Source organism: Prionailurus viverrinus, chromosome E3, assembly GCF_022837055.1.
Source record: "Prionailurus viverrinus isolate Anna chromosome E3, UM_Priviv_1.0, whole genome shotgun sequence".
NCBI lineage: Eukaryota > Metazoa > Chordata > Mammalia > Carnivora > Felidae > Prionailurus > Prionailurus viverrinus.
The window spans coordinates 26,289,830-26,311,562 of record NC_062576.1 but is presented as its reverse complement, the minus strand read 5'-3'; the positions used below and the strand labels follow the sequence as shown (position 1 = coordinate 26,311,562).

General features: G+C 42.1%; 1 protein-coding gene across 1 annotated transcript in view; it reads right to left on the bottom strand.

Annotated features, from left to right (window-relative positions):
• Positions 1-536: 536 nt before the first annotated feature.
• GPR139 (G protein-coupled receptor 139) overlaps positions 537-21,733 on the bottom strand; it is a 38,579-nt gene continuing 17,382 nt past the window's right edge. The window contains exon 2 of the mRNA XM_047839305.1: positions 537-1,471. Within this exon, the coding sequence (XP_047695261.1) occupies positions 537-1,471 (935 nt within the window). The remainder of the gene's footprint in view (positions 1,472-21,733) is intronic.

Genomic DNA, 21,733 nt, shown 5'->3' with positions numbered 1-21,733 from the left:
ACAGTGTCATTCTGTAGCTTAGGGTTCCAGGGCCACTTCAAGACCACAACCTTCTCTAGGACAAAGGGCACCTTGGAAAAATCCCAAATCCCAGTGGTCAGCATTATTAGCTGCTGGGGATGGCACAGGGAAACGATGGTTGACCTCAGCTCTTAGAGGAAGAGTGTGGACTCAGCTACCTGCTATTGTGGCTTGGTGTGTCACATAAATGAGAGGTTCCCAATGACTGGATGGTGCCAAGGCAAAGTCATAGACTATTTCTTTCCTGTGTCCTCATTGGCCACAGGATGATGACACAACCTCTAAAGACATCTTCAAACTGGTAGAAATTCTGCTGTCAAGTGACATTGTGAAAATAAATGCACAAATGAAAACAAGATTGGTGCTTTTCTTTCTTCTCTTCCATCTTTTCTCATCTACCAGTCTGAGGGTTGCTCAGTCTGTGGAGATAGGAAATCAGGTTAGCACTTTTAAGTGGGCTACCCTCCCATCTGGAAATAGATTAGACAGAGGCACTAGGTGCCAAACCTGTGAGGTCATGGGGATACTTTTATAGGTTTTCCATTTTTGTCATACTGGTACACCAGCATCTTGATACAGTGTGAGTTGGCTGGTGAGATCCAGGGGCTACTTGTTATGGAAAAGTTATGGTTGGTGTAGAACTGTACAGGTTGCTTTTGGCACTTGAAGAAGGCCTTGAGCGTGGCGGCCGCCATAGTGCGGAACCTCTTGCTGATGAAGCAGTAGAGGAAGAAGTTGATGGCTGTGTTCAGAAGGGCCAGCATGTTGGCAATGTCGGACATGATGTGCACCAGCCAGCGGTTTTGGATAGGTGCCCCATAGAGGTGGTAGAGAATCATGACAATGCGGGGGGCCCAGAGTGTGGCAAAGATGGAGGTAATGGTGAACAAGATGGCAGTAGTTTTCCCTGTGGAATAGCCACGGAGGCGAAAATTGCTTTTCCTCCTGAGCTTGTACACAATGATTGAGTTCAAGATGAAGAAAATGGAGCAGGGCACCAAGTACACGGTGAAGCAGTGAATCCAGATAAGGACGTGATGCATGGAGGTGCTGATGTAGTCTTCAGTCCAGATGTTGGGCCACCAGTAGTAGGGGATGCTGGTCAGGAAGCAGGTGATGTAAACACTTACAATGACTTTCCGGGTGCGGGCTGGGTAGGAGACCGTGTGGTACTTGAGTGGGTGGCAGACTGCAATATACCGATCAATGGTTAATGGAACAGTAATCCAAATAGAAGTGTGGATGGATGAAAATTCCAGCACTTCTATGATCTTATTGGGCACCTGAGGCATCTGCATGTTCAAGATGAAGTCTTCCAACAGGAAGTCCACAAACACAATGAAAAAGAGGACCAAGATGTCAGCAGCAGCAAGTGCCAAGAGATAGTTGTAGGAGGACTTCTGCCTTCTAGCTACCAGCTGAGAGAGAATGATCACTGTCAGGATATTGGCTGTGGAGAGAAGAGAATCTGGTTTATCTCTGAAGTCAGATGACTTCATTGGCTAATATAGGGCCCTAGGCTTATGTTTATGGGTACTTCCATGGAAGCCAAAGGGACCAAACCAGTGCTTTTGAAAGACAGTCTCTACACTACAAATTATAGCTCATGCAGCCATCTGGATACTATTTTGACAAAATTACATACTCGTAATTTAATATTGTAGGAATAAATAAACTATTCCTCACAATCATTGGAGGTGGTGTTGCCATTATTCTCACTTCAGAAATGAAACTGGGGCCCAGAGGGCTTAAGGAATTCACTTAAAGTCACACAGTTAGTAAGTGCTGGCGACAGGAACCAAGCCTAGATCCCCTAATCTGAAATCCCATGCTCTTTCTTTTGTCCTCATGCATGCAGGAAAATATGGGGTGTTCCCTGCTTCATGTGTTCAGGTAGGAGACTAACCTCTTAAGAACCTTTTTGGAACCTGGATTTTAGGACCTTTCCTTTTTATGTAGGTTTAGTATTGATGGAGTGGAGAAGATCATGACCTTCAGATTAATTTAAAGATAAATTATATTTATTTTTTAGAGTAGGTGCCGATGGTCTCTGATTTATGATGGTTCAACTTAGGATTTTCTGACTTTACTGTGGTGCAAAAGCTATAGGCATTCAGTAGAAATTGTACTTGGGATTTTGAATTTGGATCTTTTCCTGGGTTAGTGATGTGCGGTATGAGACTCTTGTTATGCTGGGCAACAGCAGTAAGTCAGAGCTCCCAGTCAATCACGTGATCATGAGCTCTTAAAACTGACACACTTGGGAGAGAGCCAAAACATAAGAGACTGTTAAAAACTGAGAACAAACTGAGGGTTGATGGGCGGTGGGAGGGAGGGGAGGGTGGGTGATGGGTATTGAGGAGGGCACCTTTTGGGATGAGTACTGGGTGTTGTATGGAAACCAATTTGACAATAAATTTCATATATTAAAAAAAAAGATTAAAAAAAAAACCTGACACACTTAACGACGATCTGTACCTGTATAACCATTCTGTTTCTCACTTTTAGTCCAGTATTCAAAAAGCCTTGTGTTAGATGATTTTGCCCAACCATAGGCTAATGTAAATGTTCTAAGAATATTTAAGGTAGGCTAGGCTAAGCTATGATGTTCAGTAGATTAGGTGTATTCCATGCATTTTCAATTTTTATGATGGGTTTATCAGGATGTAACTCCATCGTATCACGGAAGAGCTGTAATCTACAATAGGGTACATAATTAGAAATAATAGCAGGGAGAAGTAAATTTCCCTTCTTGTTCTCCAACCACCCAAATACCCCTCCCTCAGGGCAATCACAGTAATAAATAGTCTATCCTTATATATGTCTTTATAATATATATAGTTTTTGAACAAACAGTAGCAATATATTATTTTTCTTGGTGTGTGATTTGTTTTGAAAATGCATGCATATAATTTCTTCTTCTAAAGTTTTTTTTTTTTTTTTAAGTAATTTCTGTACCTAACATGGGGCTTGAATGACTTTGAGATCAAGAGTCACATGCTCTTCCAACTGAGCCAGCCAGGTGCCCCTTGACATGCATGCATATAATTTCTGATCAATTTAAAAAAAAGTCTCTCTGAATAAGACACATCTGGAAAGTTGTTAGGGACTCATTCTAAAATGATATTCCAGTGGATAATATCTATAAGTCATTCTGCACATTGAATCTCATTAATTTTCAATCAACACTATTAATCCTATTTTGAAAACAGGAGTATCAGAGAATTTATGTCTCTTTTCTGAAGTATGGTGGTAGAGTTGGCATCTGAATCTCTCTTAATCTCACTTTTTAAAATGTTATACAATAGTTCACTTGTAAAATTAGCTTGTAATATACATATCCTGGTGCACTCTTCACTCAGATTAAATAAATTTTAACATTTTAACATATTTGTTTCAGTTCTTAAAAAAAAAGAACTGACACTGTAGATACAATTGAAGTCCTCTTTGAAATTGTCCCAGGCCCATTCTTTTCCTTCCCTCCTTCTTTCTCTGTCTCTAGAGGCAAACCCCATACTGTAATCTTCAGGGCCACATTTGCATACCCTTACTTTTCTTTAGATTGGACCATCCATTCCATATGCTTCTGTTTCCACTCAACATTATGTTTTAGAGACTGTATTGTTGATACATGCAGCTCTCATTCACTCATTTTAATGACTATATAGGATTCCATTGTATAAAATTACTGTAATTTACTTATTCGCATATACGTACAGAGACAAATCTGTACATATATACACATGTCTGTATATATTTCTGTATAATAGGCATGTATAGGCATGTACACACATGTATGTCTACATAATATGTGCATATATACACATATAGACATACGTGTGTGTGTGTGTGTGTGCGCACGCGTGTATAAAACAATGTACATTTAGGGGCACCTGGGTGGCTCAGTTGGTTAAGCCTCCGACTTCGGCTCAGGTCATAATCTCAGTTCTTGAGTTCAAGCCCTGCATCAGGCTCTGTGCTGACAGTCCAGAGCCTGAAGCCTGCTTCAGATTTGGTGTCTCCCTCTCTCTCTCTCTCGGACCCACCCCTGCTGACACTCTGTCTCTCTAAAAAATAAACATTAAAAAAAATTAAAACAAAAAATAAAACAATGTACAGTTAAATTAGTCCCAAGGTTTTGCTATTAAAAACTGCTGTAGTTAACAGCTTGATATTTGAGAGTTTCTCTTGGGTAATATACATGTACAAGTATATTTATTATGTTCTAGAGTAAGTGCATCTTTATCTCTACCATCTACAGCTGAATTGGTCTGTAAAGTGGTTTTACTAACTTACATTCCCTAACAGCAGGGTATGAGAGTTCTAGTTTCCTCATATCCTTTCTGTATTTCTTACTGTTAGTTTTTGTTTTTAAGTCTGTGCTATTCTTGCTCTTTTTCAAAGCACTTTGAAATAATATTTTGAAGCAGTGAAGAGTTAAGCATTTATGATATTTATTAGCCAGAATTCAAACCCAGGACCAATGCCCATGCTCTAAACCACTCTGCAATATGAATAATTCCAGGTAGTGGTGGGGGTACCATGCAGGTATATTACAGTGTATACAAAAGCGAAAAATAATGAGTAAATTCTATTTGAAGTCACTACTTAAGAAAAGAGGTCCTGGGGCGCCTGGGTGGCTCAGTCGGTTAAGCGTCCGACTTCAGCTCAGGTCATGATCTCACGGTTCATGGGTTTGAGCCCCACATCAGGCTCTGTGCTGACAGCTTGGAGCCTGGAGCCTGGAGCCTGCTTCGGATTCTGTGTCTCCCTTGCTCTCTGCCCCTCCCCCACTTGCACTCTGTTGGTCTCTCTCAAAAATAAATAAACATTAAAAAAAAAAAAGTCCCATTAAAGCAAAGTTTTTTTGTATTTGTAAACATGAAATTTCAAAAGTTTATTCATGCATTCAACAGTGTTTTGTGCATTGATTATGAGCTATGCCCTGGGAGGAGATGTTGACCAAAATAGACATGGATGGTCTTGCCTTCATGGAGTTTAGAATCTTTTAGGCAAAAAACCAAAAAGTTAACTGAAGAGCCACAGTAGAAAATATGTAACTGGAAGCTGTAAGTGGTATGAGTGATAAATAAAAGATTTACTGAGGAAATGATGTTCAAGCTGAAATTTGGAGAACCAGGAGGAAGTAAATAGGCAAAAAGGGTGAGAGTAGAAAGTGTGTTTCAGGCAAGGAAAACGGCATATGCAAAGGCCCTGAGATGGCAAAAGCATGAAGAGTTGGGTTTATTAAGGCAAGGAATGCTAATGTTAATTTTCTACTTGCTTTGTATACATTTTTGTTCTCTCTCTCTCTTTTAAAAATTTTTAATGTTTATTTATTTTTGAGAGAGAGAGAGAGAGACAGAGCCTGAGTGGGGAGGGGCAGAGAGAGAGGGAGACACAGAATCTGAAGCAGGCTCCAGGCTCCGAGCCGTCAGCCCAGAGCCAGATGTGGGGCTCGAACTCACAGACTGCAAAATCATGACCTGAGCTGAAGTCAGAGGCTTAACTGACTGAGCCACCCTGGTGCCCCTTCTCTTTTTTTAATAGAATGCACATTTTATTTTATTTTTATTGTAGAGAAAAAGCAAGTTGGGGAGAGGGGCAGAGGGAGAGAGAGACAGACAGAGAGAGAGAGAGAGAGAGAGAGAGTCTTAAGAAAGCCACATGCTCACTGTGGAGCCTGACAGGGCTCAATCCCATGACCCTGGGATCATGACCTAAGCTGAAATCAAGAGTCGTATGCTCAACCGACTGAGCCACCCAAGCACCCACACACTCTTGCTGTATTGTGTTGAAAAATGTTCCAAAATGTTTTATTCATTTAGAAATCTTTTCAAAAAGTATTTAGCATCTACCTTCTGTGTGCATGGGCCCATGGTAGAAACAAATTGGTATTCAGAGTCTCCACTCAGAAAGTATAGAAAAACACACAAGTAACTAAGTATTAAAGAGATAAATGAGAGGGGCGCCTGGGTGGCTCAGTTGGTTAGGTGTCTGACTTCGACTCAGGTCATGATCTCACGGTTTGTGGGTTCGAGCCACACATCAGGCTCTGTGCTAAATGCTCGCTTGGAGCCTGCTTCAGAGTCTGTGTCTCCTCTCTCTGCCCCTCCTCTGCTCATGCTCTGTCTCATTCTGTCTCTCAAAAATAAATAAAGATAAACTAAAAAAAAAAGATAAATGAGAGAGAACACACAGGTGATTTAAGAGGGATTGGTGAACACACATAGAATGATTTGGGGGAAGGTGTGGGTCAAAAGTCTGGCTACTTTGATCTAATCATATACACTCAGGGCTTCGTAAATTCAAGCTGTAAAATCAGGTCTGATGGTTACATATCAAAGAGCGTCAGGACTCTGGATTAAGTGTGTGGAGTCTGGGGCTGGGCTGCTGGAGTTTAGTCCTGGCCCTACTGCTTATTGGCTCTTTGCCTTTGGGCAGATTTATTCAATCTCTCTGCATGTCAGTTTCCTTCTTTATAAAATCGGGTTAATAAGAATATCTCCTTGAGAGGGTTGTTTTGAGAATCAAGTGAGATAATTTTTACAAAGTGTTTAGAACAGTGCGTGGCATGTGGTTAAGTTTTCAATGAATGTTAGCTATTGACTGAGAGTCCACTCCTTTAGCAAATTTTAGCAGAGCATTTCCTATGTGCCAGGCATTGTATGAGGTGTTGGAGATGCAGGGGTTAACAAAATGCACAAGTTGCTTTATTGTGTGGTGAGGAAGACAGACAATAAGTAACTATAAAAATGTACAAGAGAATTTCAGACAGCATACTATCCAGAATAAAACCCAGGGATGAGACAAATTGATGGGAGATTATTCTTTAGGTTAGGAAGTGACATTTGAGTTTAATTAAGGGTGAAAAGAAGGTTATCTGCCATGAAAAGACTTGTGGGAAAGGAATTCTAGGCAGTGGGAATGCCAAGTGCAAAGGCCCTGAGGTGGGAATGAATATGGTATTCATGGAACGGAAAGAAGGCCTCTTATCAGTCCTATTATCATCCCCATTTTATAGATGAGGAAACTGAGGATTGGATCTTTAGGTTATTTGCCCAAAGCCACATCCGGAGTAAGTGGGAGAGCCAGAAAGTGACTCTAGTTCTTTCTGACTTTATGGCATATCAAGTTCTGTGTTGTTTATTTTTGATCACAGGAAAGGGTTCTCAGCTGGAGGAAAGTGATTTCCTGTTTCCTGGGTTGCCCCTGACTTAGAACTAAGTGCTGTCATTTCTCTCCCATGTTCCTGCCCCACCTGCCAGCCTATAAGGAAGCAGGAATGGATAAATGCTGGGGTCTCCCCAGGGGAAAAAAAAAAACCTTACTATATGTTCGGCAGGGAGTGACTCTTCACCACTGTCTCTTACTCCCCAGATGAATGCTATTTGAAGTGTGGTGCTAAAAATTTTCCATATCCAAGCTGTTTAAAAAATATTTCAGCCCCATCTAATTAATGCTTTAAGTCAGGCAAGTCATTGAGTCCAAACGAAATTGCTACGTATTCCTATTTGACATTTCCTTAAGTTTCTAGTAATTGTCTCTCTTGAGAAACTAACCCGCAGACACTGAGTCTCCCGTTTCTTTTGTACAGATAGATTTGCCCCCAAGGCAACATCAAGCACACTTAGGAAATCCTTGGGATGAGAGAGCATGTGTGAGCCACAGAAACTTGGAGGGGAATGGAAAGATGCCTGTGTATTGATTTTCTGAAAAAGAAATGAGAAGGTAGAGTTTTCAACTCTTAAGGTTTCACATTTGCTGTAATTACATTAAGAAATCCCTTCATTTCTTTGGTGGCACGTTTTCCCCCAAAGAAAAGGAGTGGTGTTGACAGGGTCTGTGCGTATTTATAATGGGTGAAACAAACAAACAAACAAACAAAGAAAACAACCAAAGAAACCCAAGTCATCACCACCTGATATTCTATTTCTCAGGTTTTCTCTCAAACTAACCAGCCCAAGACTCTGTTGTTGTGGAAACCTAAGCAAGCCCCAGTGAACTTCACAATCAAAATGTCAATGCTTCAAAAAAGCAAATCCTTTCTGTCAATGGTGTCACAGGGCAGTTTTAAGCTCCTGGGTAATAGAAAGCCCGTGTTTTGTGATTGCAAAGCTTCTTGGTTATATTCTTGGGGGAATTAATTTCCTGTACTTTGCAGCTTACTATGCTCAAACCTGAGAGGATTTGGGGAGTGGCTGAAAGAACAACATGGGTTTGGCTGTCAGACCCTACCACCGAATGGCCTACTGGTACAGAGGTAAAGGGTCAAAGTTTTCCAGAGGTATTTTCTGTGTCTGTGAGGAGTATACGGTTCCTGTAGGTTCCTTGGAAGAAGTAGCTGGAACAGAGCATTGACTGGGAGTTTTGAGTTTATCTCTCTCATTTCTGCTGGATTTTTTTTTGTCATTGAAAATTAGTTTTTTCAATTACAAAAGTAAAACATATACTTATAAAAACTTAAACATTATATTGACATGTAATTATATTATTAGCTCGTTTTTATTGAGCATTTACTTGTAAGCATCTTAACAGACCATATATCATTTAATTCTTCACAACCACCTATGAGGTTGGAACTATGATTTGAGAGCATCAAGGCTCAAGAGAGGTTAAGAAACTTGTTCGAGGTCACACAGCAAGCAAGTGGTGATCTAGGACATTAAACCAGGCCTTCTGCCTCCCAGTTTATATATTTAACTACTACATTAGACATTGGAATGTGAAAGTCTGTCCAAATCCCATTTTCCAAAGGTATTGTAGTGCCTAGTCTCATAGATAGCCCTTGATGAACCACATGTCTGAATATTCACGCCTTTGGGTAGTCTCCTTCCCTTGAATTGGAGCTGGTCCTGTGATTTACTTTTGAGCATAGACTATGGGTCTGTACATACAGGGGTGACCTTGTATGTACAGGTAATATGTGGGCCTTCTGAATACTTGGTCTTGGGATGTTCCATTTTGGAACCCAGCTATGAGAAGCCCAAGTCAGATGGAAAGGTGTGCAGGACTCTGGTTGAAAGCCCCAGGTGATCTCATAGCCGAATCCAACATTAATTGTCAGCCATTTGAGTGTGCCATCTTTGATGTCCAGCTCAGTGGAACCCCAAGTGACAGCAGTTATTATAAATTATAAATGTAATTAGTAATAATAATTACTGCTACACAAGGAGATCATACAAAAAAACTGTTGTGCAAATTGATTTTTTTTGAAATTAGAAATAAATTGTGGATTTTTCCCATTGTCAATAATATTCATGAAATATTCACCTATGGCTGAACATTATTTATTTTATCTTATGTTTTGTTTGGCTACTGTAGAACTTCATTAAGTGTCTTTTCGTTTATCTGTAGAATAAATTCCCAAAAGTAGAAATGCTGGTTTAAAGGGTAACACAGTTTTTTCCCCTTCTTCCTCCCTCTCTCCCTCTTTCCATATCTCTCTTTCTTCCTAAAGGCAGCTAAGAAAATTTGTAAAAAGGAAAAGAACTCAAGTTGAAACTACAAAAGGATTTAGATTAGGCACCAAGAAGAACTTTTTGATTATAATGGCTGCTGTGTGAACAAGAGCAGGCCAGACACCACAGTTGCTTGGTTCATGGAGGTCTTCAGAAAAGGACAGAGAATTTCTTATCTGGGCTGATTCCTGAGGTTCCCTTCTGCAAATCCTCTTTTTCTGCATCCTAAATTATGTTCTTGTGAATTTCACCATCCTTGGTGACTTAAATGCATCTCTCCTCCTTAAAGTTGTCTGTTTTTTGCACTGGAAGAGTTAGGCCTGTTGTCCTACAGAAGTACAAGGACCCCTAACATTGTAAGCAATTTCAATGGTGTTATTTTAGCTGTTCCTGGGAGATGCCCGAAGGATAGACTTTTAGGAGAAGCAATGTTTAAGCCTCCCAGGCAAGAAGTCAGCACTGCCTTTGTTTAGATCAGCTGGGGAGTGGAGACTGAATTGTGTGATGGGCATTGACTCTTGGAGGTTGTCATCTTCCTCACTGTTACCTGTTCCACTCTGGATCTTGGAGGGTAGGGAAGAAGAGGGAATAAAGCATGATGCTGACGACTTGGTGTTCAGTCTTTTTGGCCTCCATGGATGGTACTAGAAGGTCTTCAGGTGGTTCTGCCCTGAGGGCTCCTAGGAGAGGAGCAGGGAAGGAATTGAGGGTAGCTGTCTTGCCATGTGGTTCCAACCTCAGGCACTACTAGCTGGCCAGTGGCCATCCTGTCTCTTCATTGTTCCTCTTGCTCCAGGGTAGAAGTTTGGGAATGCAAAAGTCTTTCTTGCTTTTGGTTATTAGTGGCACAAAACTGACTGTGGACTAGTGAGGACAGGCAGTGGGTCCCAACCCTCACCCTATGGGAAAGGCAGTCCTTGAGGGATGGCTTCCAGATTCCCAGATGGGCTCTAAAGAGCCATTTGGGTTTGTTGTTGTTGTTCTTTGCAGGCTTAACCTCACCCAAAATATCCAGGTACATAAGAACCTATCCTAGTTGGAAGAGTTTGTGAAGTATAGTGTTAATCTCTCTGAGCCTCAGTTCCTACACCTGTGAAATGGGCATCATAATAAACCTACCCCCGTTGGTTGTTATAAAGATACATGAAATACCGTGTGTGTAATGCTTAGCATAGTTTTTGGCACATAATGAGCCCTCAGTAAATTTTACCTGTTGTTTCTTTTTACACCTATGTTACCTATTGTTACATTTTACACCTGGCAAGTGCAGTTCAGCAGACAATTATTGAGCTAGAGGCCAGACACTGTGCTGGGAGCAGAGATGAGTCAGAGAGAGTCTGAGCTCTCCAGGAATCCCAGAGAAGATTCTAGTTTCCCTTAACCTATAATTCCAGGCACTAATAATCCTGTCACCCTATCCTGAAATTCTTTATTGCCTCTAACTTAATCCCTCTAGCTGCAGTGGTATTCCACCGGCTACTCCTCACTTTGTTTCTCTGCTTGGTGGAGAGGAACGCTGGCTGTTATCTAGGGCCCTGAAGAGCCATTGTTACACAATGACTCAGTTGTCTCTTGCTTTCTCTGAAATAGCCTTTGTTCTTTTAAAATTTTAGTTTTTATTTTGATAGCTCTTTAATTTTCTTTGTAGCTTTACTATCATGTTCTTCTCTATTTTCTTGTGGAGACCCCTATTTGTCACCGCATTTAGCACTGGAGTGGCTTATTTTCAAAGCTAAGGGTAGTATTTCCTCTATTTGTACAGTCTCATGTGAAGGGTGATTGCACAGCTTGAGACAGGAATGGCAAAACACGGTTCATCTTCAGTCTTTTGGTAGTGGCTACCATGTTCCCTGTTCTAAAACCATGCCTGAGTTTAGTAGTGCTGTGTTGGATTAGTGATATTTGCCATGGTGGAACAAATGCTGTGGATTTGCCCCGGGGGTTTGAGCCCTGGATACAGGATGCAGTCTTCCTTGCTTTTCCTAGAATCTAACAAAGCAGTGGTTTCCATTGTAGACCAGAACTAGTTGAGATCTAGTAAGGCTGACCCTTGCAGATGAATAGTCGGCAAGAGCTAAGATGGTTGCCAGGGTAGTCTGACTCAAGACAATGGGGGAAAGTGAATTAGTACCTGGACTGGTCATCACATTCATCTGGGCCAATCACTTGGCCTTCTCTTGACTGCAAAATTCCTTCTGACTTTTTGACCAGGAGCACCGTCTTGGGGTAACCATGACAACTGCTAGGTCTCAAGTTGGCCAATAGACTCAAAAGTTTCCAAACCATACTGCTTGGTGCCAAAGTTTATTTTCTTATGACTACTATACATTGAGCACCTACTATGAGCCTCTTGGCTCTGTAGAGATGAGGTGATTTTATGTGATTCACTGATGAATAATTTTACTTTTTTTTTCAATATATGAAATTTATTGTCAAATTGGTTTCCATACAACACCCAGTGCTCATCCCAAAAGGTGCCCTCCTCAATGAATAATTTTACTTTAAAAGTTATGTGTTTAGTTTAAATGGAATTGGAGGAATGTTATTTTTTCATTTAGGGTAGTGATTAAAAACATGCTTATAAAATAAGTTCAGTTTATTAAGAAAATGAGTTGATTTAAAGAAAGATGTGAGGGCATAACAGTGCAAAGAGAATGTAGGCTCTGGTCTCCATTTACAAAGAAGGAAACTGATGAAGGGAGGGTTAGGCACCTGTCCAACATGGCACAGCTGGTAAGTCGAAGAAGTATCTTGAAAGCACTCAGTGGTACCATCCTGGGTCAAATGATAGATGCAGCTGTGTTTTTATGGCTCCAGGGTTTGTTGCAAACACAGATAGGGGCAGAGCTTGAGCTGTCTTTGCAGCAAACATAGAATGTAAGAGTTACCAGAAGGGACAGGCTCATTAAAATGACAGGCATATATTTTGGAGTATAGATGAACTACACTCAGATCTGCTCCTTTCTAGCTGTCATTCTTGGACAAGTAACACCAGAAGCTTCAGCATCCTCCTCAGTAAAGTAGGAGAGCCAGTGACATGTGTTTCCCAGAAGATTGTTGGGGAATCAGAGGAGGTCACATGCATAAAGCTCTTGGCACAGAGCCTGGCATGGGCAGAGTGGACAGTAAGTGGCCACGATTAGTTAGTATGCATGAGTGTGATGACTAGTCCTGTGAAGGAGATGATCTGAATGAGGTGAAGGCTTGACATGGAGGAAGAATCACTGGCAAGTCTAGGCAGGGGATTCTCCTGCTGTATTTCTTGAGGATGGGAGAATTGGCTGTAGAAAAGACCTCTGACTCATTATACTCGGTCAATGAAAGTGTCCTTGAGATACATGTGCAAGTTGTTAATGCAGAGTAAACCCTAAGAGTTCTCATCGTAAGGAAAAAAAATCCTTTTCTCTCTTTGCTTTCTCTTTTAATTGTAGCTGTTTGAGGTGATGGATGATAAGCTTCTTGTAGCCATAATTTCATAATATATGTAAGCCAAACCATTACGCTCTATACCTTAAACTTATACTGTGATGTAGGTCAAATAAATCTCATTAAGGTGGGGGAAAAAGTGTGCCTAGGCATCCCAATTTTATTGGGAGATGCCTCAGGCTTCAATTAGGTTCTGACATAGACCTGTATGTGCCCGTGGACAAGCCATTTCCCTTCTCAGGGCTTCAGCTTCCAGAGCTGCAAAAATGAGCCAGTTACCAATAAAGCAATAATAATAAAGATAGTATCATAGCTCGCATCTAGTTAGGGTGAGTGGTAGTTTGACAGGTACACAAGACAAGGAAGGACTCTCCAGGGAGAGTGAACTGCCATGTCCCAAGGCAAAGAGGCATGAGACAGAAGACCCATTACCATTTTTTCAGGGCCCCTGGAAGTTATGAGCGCTTACTGTGTTTCAGGCCCTAAAACCCATCCCTTCATATACATGAAGCACGTTTCAGATCAAATGTCATCTAATATCATAGTATCTAATATTAAATATCCAACATTTAATCCTTACAAATAAACTAGGCACTCTTTCCATCCCTTTATTGATAAGAAAGACTGAAGGGTTAAGTAGTTGGCTGTTAAGGAATCAAATGCCTCTTCCAGTTCTCCTGTTTATGGATACCTGTTATATTAGAGCTGAGCACATTTAGTAATAACTAATGCATGTACTAATAACAGTTCCCTTTTTAAAGCATTTACCCCATGTGGCTCACTTGTTAGAGGTTTTACTTAACATTAAATTGAATCCTCACATGACGTTGGGAGATATGTACTATTAATATCCCCATTATAGGGATGAAAACACTGAGGCTCAGTGGGTTAAGAAACTGGCCCGAACAGACATCAAGTGTGTCCTGGACTTGGGATTCAAAAACAATTTATTAGACTTAGAGTCCATTTGATGCACGTGCTTGTCCAGATGCTTCCGTAATTAGCTCTAGTGAACTGACCATTATATAGAAATAGGCCAGTTTGTTCTTTCTCTTTCTTTCCTTTTTTTTTTTTAAATATGTGTATCAGCTGGCACTCTCCATTGCCCTTTCCAATATTGAATGATGCTCCCCACTGGCTAATTCTCCCTCGTATTTGTCCGGGGTGCTCAGTATCAGCCCACACTGCCCATCCCCTGACTTCCAGCTGGTGACTGCCTTGCACACAGGATGCTCATTTGTTTGTGCTGTTTTGTGGACCCAGGGTGATGGTCAGTGGGTGCCAGGGGACCAACAGGAAGTCAGAGGCTTCCGGGCTCTTCATCTAGAGTTCACTGGGGTGTCAGAGGCTAATTGTGGCTCTGCTCGGGTTGTCACTGTTTGATTAAACATCTTGTGCTAAGCACCATCCATCTGCCTCCCAATGGCTGCCAGGGGTAGGTATTTTTAGCTTCGGGCAAATAGCTTATCAATTGTGCATACAAAACACAGTCAACACAAAGTCAACACAAAAAGCCTTGTTTTCCGTTGCCTGTCTTCTTCAGTGCAGGCAAGGAAAAAGGAAGAATTAAATGAAGTTTGTGCTCACTTATTCATTCAACAAACATTTACTGAGCCCCACCATTACTAGGCCCTTTACCAGACATGGGTGATGCAGTAATGTGGAAACACACAAGCAGATCAAGTCCACACAGAGCTTACAATGTATGTTGACCAAGTAGAATTCTGTTCTGCTACCTACTAGCTTTGTGGCCTTGGGTAAATCACGTATTTCTCTGGGCCTTCTTGCACTCAAAAGGCATGTGCTGGACGTGTGCTGTGTGCTATTCACAGTGCTGAGGCTGCTGATGAGGGGAGGTAGATCTTTCTGCTAGCAAGAATGGCAAAGAGTTTGCATGACCAAGCGGCAAGAGTGACTCAGGCTGCCCCAGGCATTTTCTCAGGTCTATGGGGAGAGAGCAGCAACAAGGCCCCCCAGTGGGGTCAGGGAACGCTACACAGAGGCATGAAAGAGGAGACGGGGGAGACTGGGCACTCCAACATCCAGGAATGGTATGAGTTAGGGAGGCAGGCCTGTGGGCAGCACAGTCAAGAACTAAGAATCTAATAGATATAAGAGATAAATTAAACAAATAATTCTTCATCCAGTGACCCATGCTGTCTTTCTAGCCTGAAGGCTTTTCTTCTAAGGGGCTACTTCTTAGGGGCAGCTGGTTACCCTGGAGCTAAGACTGTGTATAAATGGCGACAATTAGCTGGCGACTTTGTACCTCCAGCTGCTTTCCAGTATTAGGTCTGCATCAAGGGTCTCCAACTTAAAAAAAAAAGAAAAAAGAAAAGCAGTAACATGATGTCAGGAAAAACTTGAACATTCACTAGGTTCCAGAGCACACTGCTACGATTAATCTGTCTACTTATGGTTCCATTGCTATAAACACTACTGGAACTGACCACAACTTTAAAGTCTGCTAGTTTGATGATTCAAGAGGCATTTCGGGGGCTCCCACTGTTATTCCAGAAAGACAAGGGCACAGAGAACAGATTCCAGAGCCAGACTGCTAGGGTTCAAATCTGCCTTTGCCACTTTTTAGCTGTGTCATCCTGGGCAATTTACTTAATAATGTGCCTCAGTTTACTCATCTATAAAAAGGATGATGATTTGGCACCTATCACAGGCTTCTATGAGCATTAAATAAATAAATATAGGGAAGATGCCTAGAACAAGTACGATGCATACTTGTACCATGCATGCTATATAAATTTCACCATCGTTACTATTAGAGGGGTTAGAACTCTAGAAGGGCAGGAAGTGTGTCTGTTTTGCTTATTATTACTAATACATTTCCAACCTCTTACACAGTTTCTGACATGCAGTAGCTGCTTAATAAATACTGTTGAATGAATGACTAACTACAAATATAGATTAACACAACATCACAGACACACAGAAGTTCTGGTTAACAATTTTGAATAGACTGGGAGCTTACGAAGGGTTTACTGCAGAAAATGAGTCAGGTGATATGATCAAAGGCAACTGGAAATTAATTTAGTGTTCAGTGTGAGAGAGAGATTATCATTCTTCTCTGAAGAGGATTTGTGCCAGAATCTTCCACGTGAATCCAATTTCGTTCAACATAAATTTAGTGATGCCCACCTACGTGCCAAGCCTGGAATAGGCTCTTGGGAGTACAAGACCCATTCCTTGGGCTCAGGGTGCTCAGAACTTACTGAATCAATCATACCAAGGCAGCATGAGGAGTCATTCCAAACTTGCTCCTGTCAATGGCTCTATGCCAAGGTTTGAAAATTCAAATGGCAACAGGACCAGGCAGGTAATATCAATATGTGAGGTGGGCATGCAGGGACCTTTAATGAACTGAGTAGTTCATGCCCTCCTTCAAGAGAGCAGCCACTATTTAGTTCTTCCTGGTGGTTTTCCATGAGGGAATGACAGCCAACTGGCCAGGTCTTCCAGTGCTTTAGGAGAGGCTTTCAAACAACACACACACACACACACACACACACACACACACACACACACACACACACAGTGTGGCCTGTGGGCAACTAGTTTGAGACCTCTGCTCTGTAGCCAAAATCCAGGATTTTTGCATGACCAACAAGACACCTCTCACACCATCAGCTCCCTTCTGTAACTCATGCAAATGCACCTTGCTCTTCACTTTATGAGCTGTTGCCTAAATGCACAGCACTCTTTCTTTCCTTCATAGCACTGAATGGGCTATTTCTTCTGCCTGGAATGCCTTCCTTGCCTGTAGCTCTTTGGCTGGTAGATTTTTTATTTTTAAAGCCTTCCCTGATCTCAGTATGCTGAGTCAAGCATCTCATTGGCTAGAGTATTTAACACATTTTTGTAATGATCTTCTTCAAAATCTTTATTACCCATTCAGTGAGAGCCCCTGGGAGGTGGGGACTGTATCTCTTTTCTCTGAACCTTGAGGGTTTGCAGGGCAGTCAAGGAGTATGTACTCTATCAACATTTGTAGAATAAGAGTGACGGATGGATGGATGGGTGGATGGATTCCCCATGGCATTCTTTGTGGAACATTTATCTGCTTGCTGTCAATTTTGTGGTATTCCATTACACACATGATAACTTGATCATATCCCTTCCCTTTGTTTTTTTCTGTCTAAACCCAGTCTCTCTAGGTAGCTTCTTAGGAACTTATTTCTCTTACCTCCTATGATGGATGATGGATCTGAGTTCCCCATTTCCTTGCCTGAACATGACACTTAACTCAGTTTTCTCATCTCTGCAAGGCAGACAATAACATTTTCCCATAGAAGACTGAGCATTTATACCATGCCTTGCATGTAGTCGGTTCTCAAATATTATTCATTTATCCACCGAGTGTGATAGACAGTTTCTTCCATAGAGCACTAACCCTTTCCCTTGTTGAAAAGTGGAGAGGTTAAGGGCACTGATTCTGAAACCAGGCTTCATGGGCTTGGATCCCAAGTTTGCCAGTTCCTTGTTTTGTGATCTTAAGTTTCTTAAATACTCTGTGCCTTAATGTTCCTTATCTGTAAAAAGGGGATAGTACTACCTGTTTCATAGGGTTCTTGTAGGAACTACATGAAATGCTTAGAAGAATACCTCGTACATAGTGAGTGCTCAACAGATGTTATTTTTGTTGCTCACAGCCCAACCCAAGAGATTCTGGAGTGAGAAGGATTTTGCATTATCACAGACAACTCAGGCCAGCCTCCCTCCCCTTTCTTCTATCACCGATACTGACTCCCTGCTGTGTTCAGGCACTGTGCCACAGCTGTGGATGTCATAGTAAACCCGAAGAAATGGTTTCTTCCTTCCTGGAGCTTCTAGCCTGGCAGAAGCCAGATAGATACCCAGAAAGAAGCTCCATAACAGCAGAAGACAGCATGTTATTGGGAGCACTTGAGAGTGGGTAACCATCTAAACTAGAGGATCACAGAAGGCTTCTGGGAGGAAGTGGCATGTGTGTGCAGTGACATGGAGGAGTAAGAACCAGTTGAGTGGGGAGCAAAGTATGCCAATAAGAGAGAACAAGATGTGCAAAGGTCAAGAGACAAGAAAAAGAGAATGGCTGTTGGAGAAGCTGAAAGTTCAGCATAGAATGGAGGTCACAGACCAGAGGCTTGTGGGGTAGATACCAGGCTGCAGATGTGTCTTTAGGGTTTCTGAATCAGTTTGTCATATCTATAAATTGAAGTATTTCATGGCCAATGGAAGATTTGAGCTTCTTTTGAAAATCAGAAGGAGAGGGCACCCTGGGTGACATTTTCATGGGGGTGTTCTCCAGCTGAACCAGTCCCCACCAGACCTCACTCATTTATGTTATCTGCCTGCCCTTGCTGGAGAGAGAGCTGGGAGAGAGGCCTGGTTGGAGAAGTGGTAGAGAAGTAGTAGCACCCGACTCTAATGATTCAGACAGTTTTGCAGTCGTGGTTGAGTTGAATTTGTCCTGAGGAAATGGAGAGTCATTGAAGGGCTTTCAGCCTTAAGGGGTTTTACTAGGTAAGATAGTTGTGGAGTGCCTGGGTGGTTCAGTCAGTTAAGCATCTGACTCTTGGTTTTGGCTCAGGTAATAATTTCACAGTTCCGTGAGTTTGAGCACCACCCTGGGCTCTGTGCTGTGAGCTGACAGCATGGAGCCTGCTTAGGATTCTCTCTCTCCTTCTCTCTCTGCCCTTCCCTCACTTGCACCGTCTCTGTCTTTCTCAAAAATAAATAAATAAACTTAAAAAAAATTTTTTTAAAAGATGGTTGTTATTTCTGTATCAAACTACAGATATCCAGGTGGGGGTGGGGTGGGTGGGTGGGGGAGTAAAGAACAGAAGGTCCTTTATAAACCTCATTGAAACTTCCAGGGGCGCCTGGGTGGCTTGGTTGGTTGAGCGTCCGACTTCGGCTCAGGTCATGATCTCACGGTCCGTGAGTTCGAGCCCTGCGTTGGACTCTGTGCTGACAGCTCAGAGCCTGGAGCCAGTTTCAGATTCTGTGTCTCCCTCTCTCTCTGACCTTCCCCCATTCATGCTCTGTCTCTCTCTGTCTCAAAAATAAATAAACGTTAAAAAAATTAAAAAAAAAGAAAAAAAAAGAAAAAAAAAAAAAAAAAAAAAAAGAAATTTCCAGACATGGGTATTGGTATTGTAGCTTCCTCATAGACCTCATAGACCAAATCCTTGAGAAGTAACACCTCCCGATGTAACGTGTCCCCCTTTCCCTGCTTGGGCTAACAGAGGAAAGTTCCATGGGATCTGAATGTTCAAGAACATTGGAAAATTTCCTGATGCACACAGCCCTGCTGCACGCTTTCCAAGGCCGCTGTCCTAATGGACATTCTGTTCCACCACGGGACCTGCATTCTCCCAGTGGATGCCGGGTTGAAGTGGCAGCACCTATGTCAGAGGATGTGGATGGACAGGGAACAGGCCATGCCCAGAAGACAATGTCTAATTACCCTGGGGCCTCGGGAAGCAATTTTCTCTGGCTGCAGAAATTGTTTTGTGCTTCAAGCCCATGCACACAACCGAATGACATGTAGGTCAAGGAGGCATAATTATATGGAAATGGTTTTATGTTTGGGAACTTCTAAAAACCCACCTCTGCACACTGGGAGGTGCCAGAGAGAGAGTAGCTTCCCCTCTGCCCAAGCTGAATTCAGCAGGTGAAGGATGCCTTACTTTTTCATGACTCTGGAGGGGTCTGTTTCTTTTCTGGCTTTGGGACACATGTCTGAGTGTCATAGAGAAAAAGAATCGTTGCCTTCTGGTGTGCTGGTGATGAGCCTGGGCACTGGATATAGATCTGACATGTTCTTGCTGTGTGACCTTGGGCAGGTTACCTAACTTCTCTGTGCCTATATTTGCCCATCTGTAAAATGGATCTGATTGTGAGGACTAAGTAAGTTAATGCATAGAAAGTGCCTAGAAGAATATAGGCTGCCTAGTAGACACCACTGGAATTGTGCCCTCTGCTCCTCTCTGCATCCCATGTCACTCATCATCCCTGCTGAGGGGATGTCCCAGCTGAGAGGAACTACTGCACGTGAAGCCCCCCAACAAGCCACATTCTCTCCAGACTTTGACCTTTGCCTGTGCAGTTTCCCTTTTCTATAACACTTCCCCCATCCGCTTTGTCTTGGATGACTCTTGTTCTTGACTCTTCATGAGCCAGCTTGTCCAGCCCCCACACTGATACCCCCTATGCTTTGCTGTGCCCCTTGCCTGTAACAAAACAAACCGCCTCCCTTTCTCCTCTGAGCAGAAATATCATTTCTAAGAGAGAACAAGGAGAATGTTACTAGGAAAAGCAAGTGGGTTTTTAGAAATGAGAGAAATGTAAATAATAGCAGTAGCAGTAATGATGATGATGATGATGATGATAAATGTGTGCCTTTTTCTGCCACAAGGGAAGTGGTCTTACTAATGAATAATAGCTTCCACTTCGCAATCCCTTATTGTACGTTAGAAACTGTGGTGGGTGGTTTGCACTTAGTTACTGCTACTCCCATCATTTTAAAGGTGGGTATTGTTAGATCCTTTCTATAGAGGAGGGAATTTAGAATTAGGTTTAGAGATTTGCCCAAGGTTACACAGCTAGTAAGTCACACAGCCAGGATTTGAACTCAAGTCTGACTAATTGCAAAGTGTTAACTGCTACACTCTTTAAGAAGGCAGAAGGCCTGGGGGCCATTGCTTCCAATGACACCTAAATCACCTGCAGGACAACTTGTGCCCTACTGGTCTTCTGGTCTACTCTGACATGGGCACCATCATTGGGTGCTTTATACTCTAGGATGCTGGGCCTTCCTCGCTGCCCTAGGGAAAAAAGGCCTTTCCCTGCCTGCCCATGGTTTCCCAGAATGAATAGGATACTCCTTGTTTGAACAAGGAAAGGATGGGCTGCTTTCTTGGCAGAAGGGAACCACAAGTGCAGAATCAAGGAAGTGTGAAAGCATGCTTTGTTTGCAGCACTGTAAAAAATGCCAGGCTTGGCCGGCGTGTGGACCAGAGGGAAATGAGGGATAAGAATTCAAGAATCCAGGGTGATAACCTCAGTGAAATTGCTCTGCGGACTCCCAAGGTTGTTGTGGGGACTGAAGAAGACAACACATGGGAAGTGGCTTTGCAAACTGGAAAAGCGTTAGACAAATGTTAATTATCACAAATTGTTTCACAGGTAGCCTGATTGGTATCAGGGGCGAGATAGCAGAAAATTAAAATATCTGGTAATTTCTCTTGAATCCACGTTCTCAAAAGCATTCATAAATGAAAAATTCTAATGTCACTGCTCTCATCTCCTTTTTTCAGCTGAATAGATTGTAAAAGATTTCAGAAGCTAATAAAAATTCAGTCAATTTCTTGGTTATTATCAATGATACTGCCAGGTTTTGAGACTTGCAGTAATGTTTTTGTTGCCCATCTAAAAACCACATCAGCTAATTCTTGGTCCAAATACCTTTAGAGGCACCTTGTCTTTTCTCTTTCCTTGGTCATCCTGATCCTGGGAGCCCTGGGAAGGCCTGTCTCATTTTGGGCCGTATTCCCAGTCACTAGTACAGTACCTGATACATGATGGTACATGGTGGGTACTAGATAAATGTTTAGTGCAGCATTGAGCCTAGATGTCATCATATTACACCTGAGTTACTGAGGGAACTTAGTTCTGTTCCCAAAGCAATCTGTCTGCATTTGATGCAAAACTCAATCCATTCTCTTCCTTCTGATAAAATATTATTGGTAAAACTAATTTAACTAATATTAAATATTAAAGCTGCTAACAAAGAATCCAAATCTACAGTGTAGCCAAAATGGTAAAGT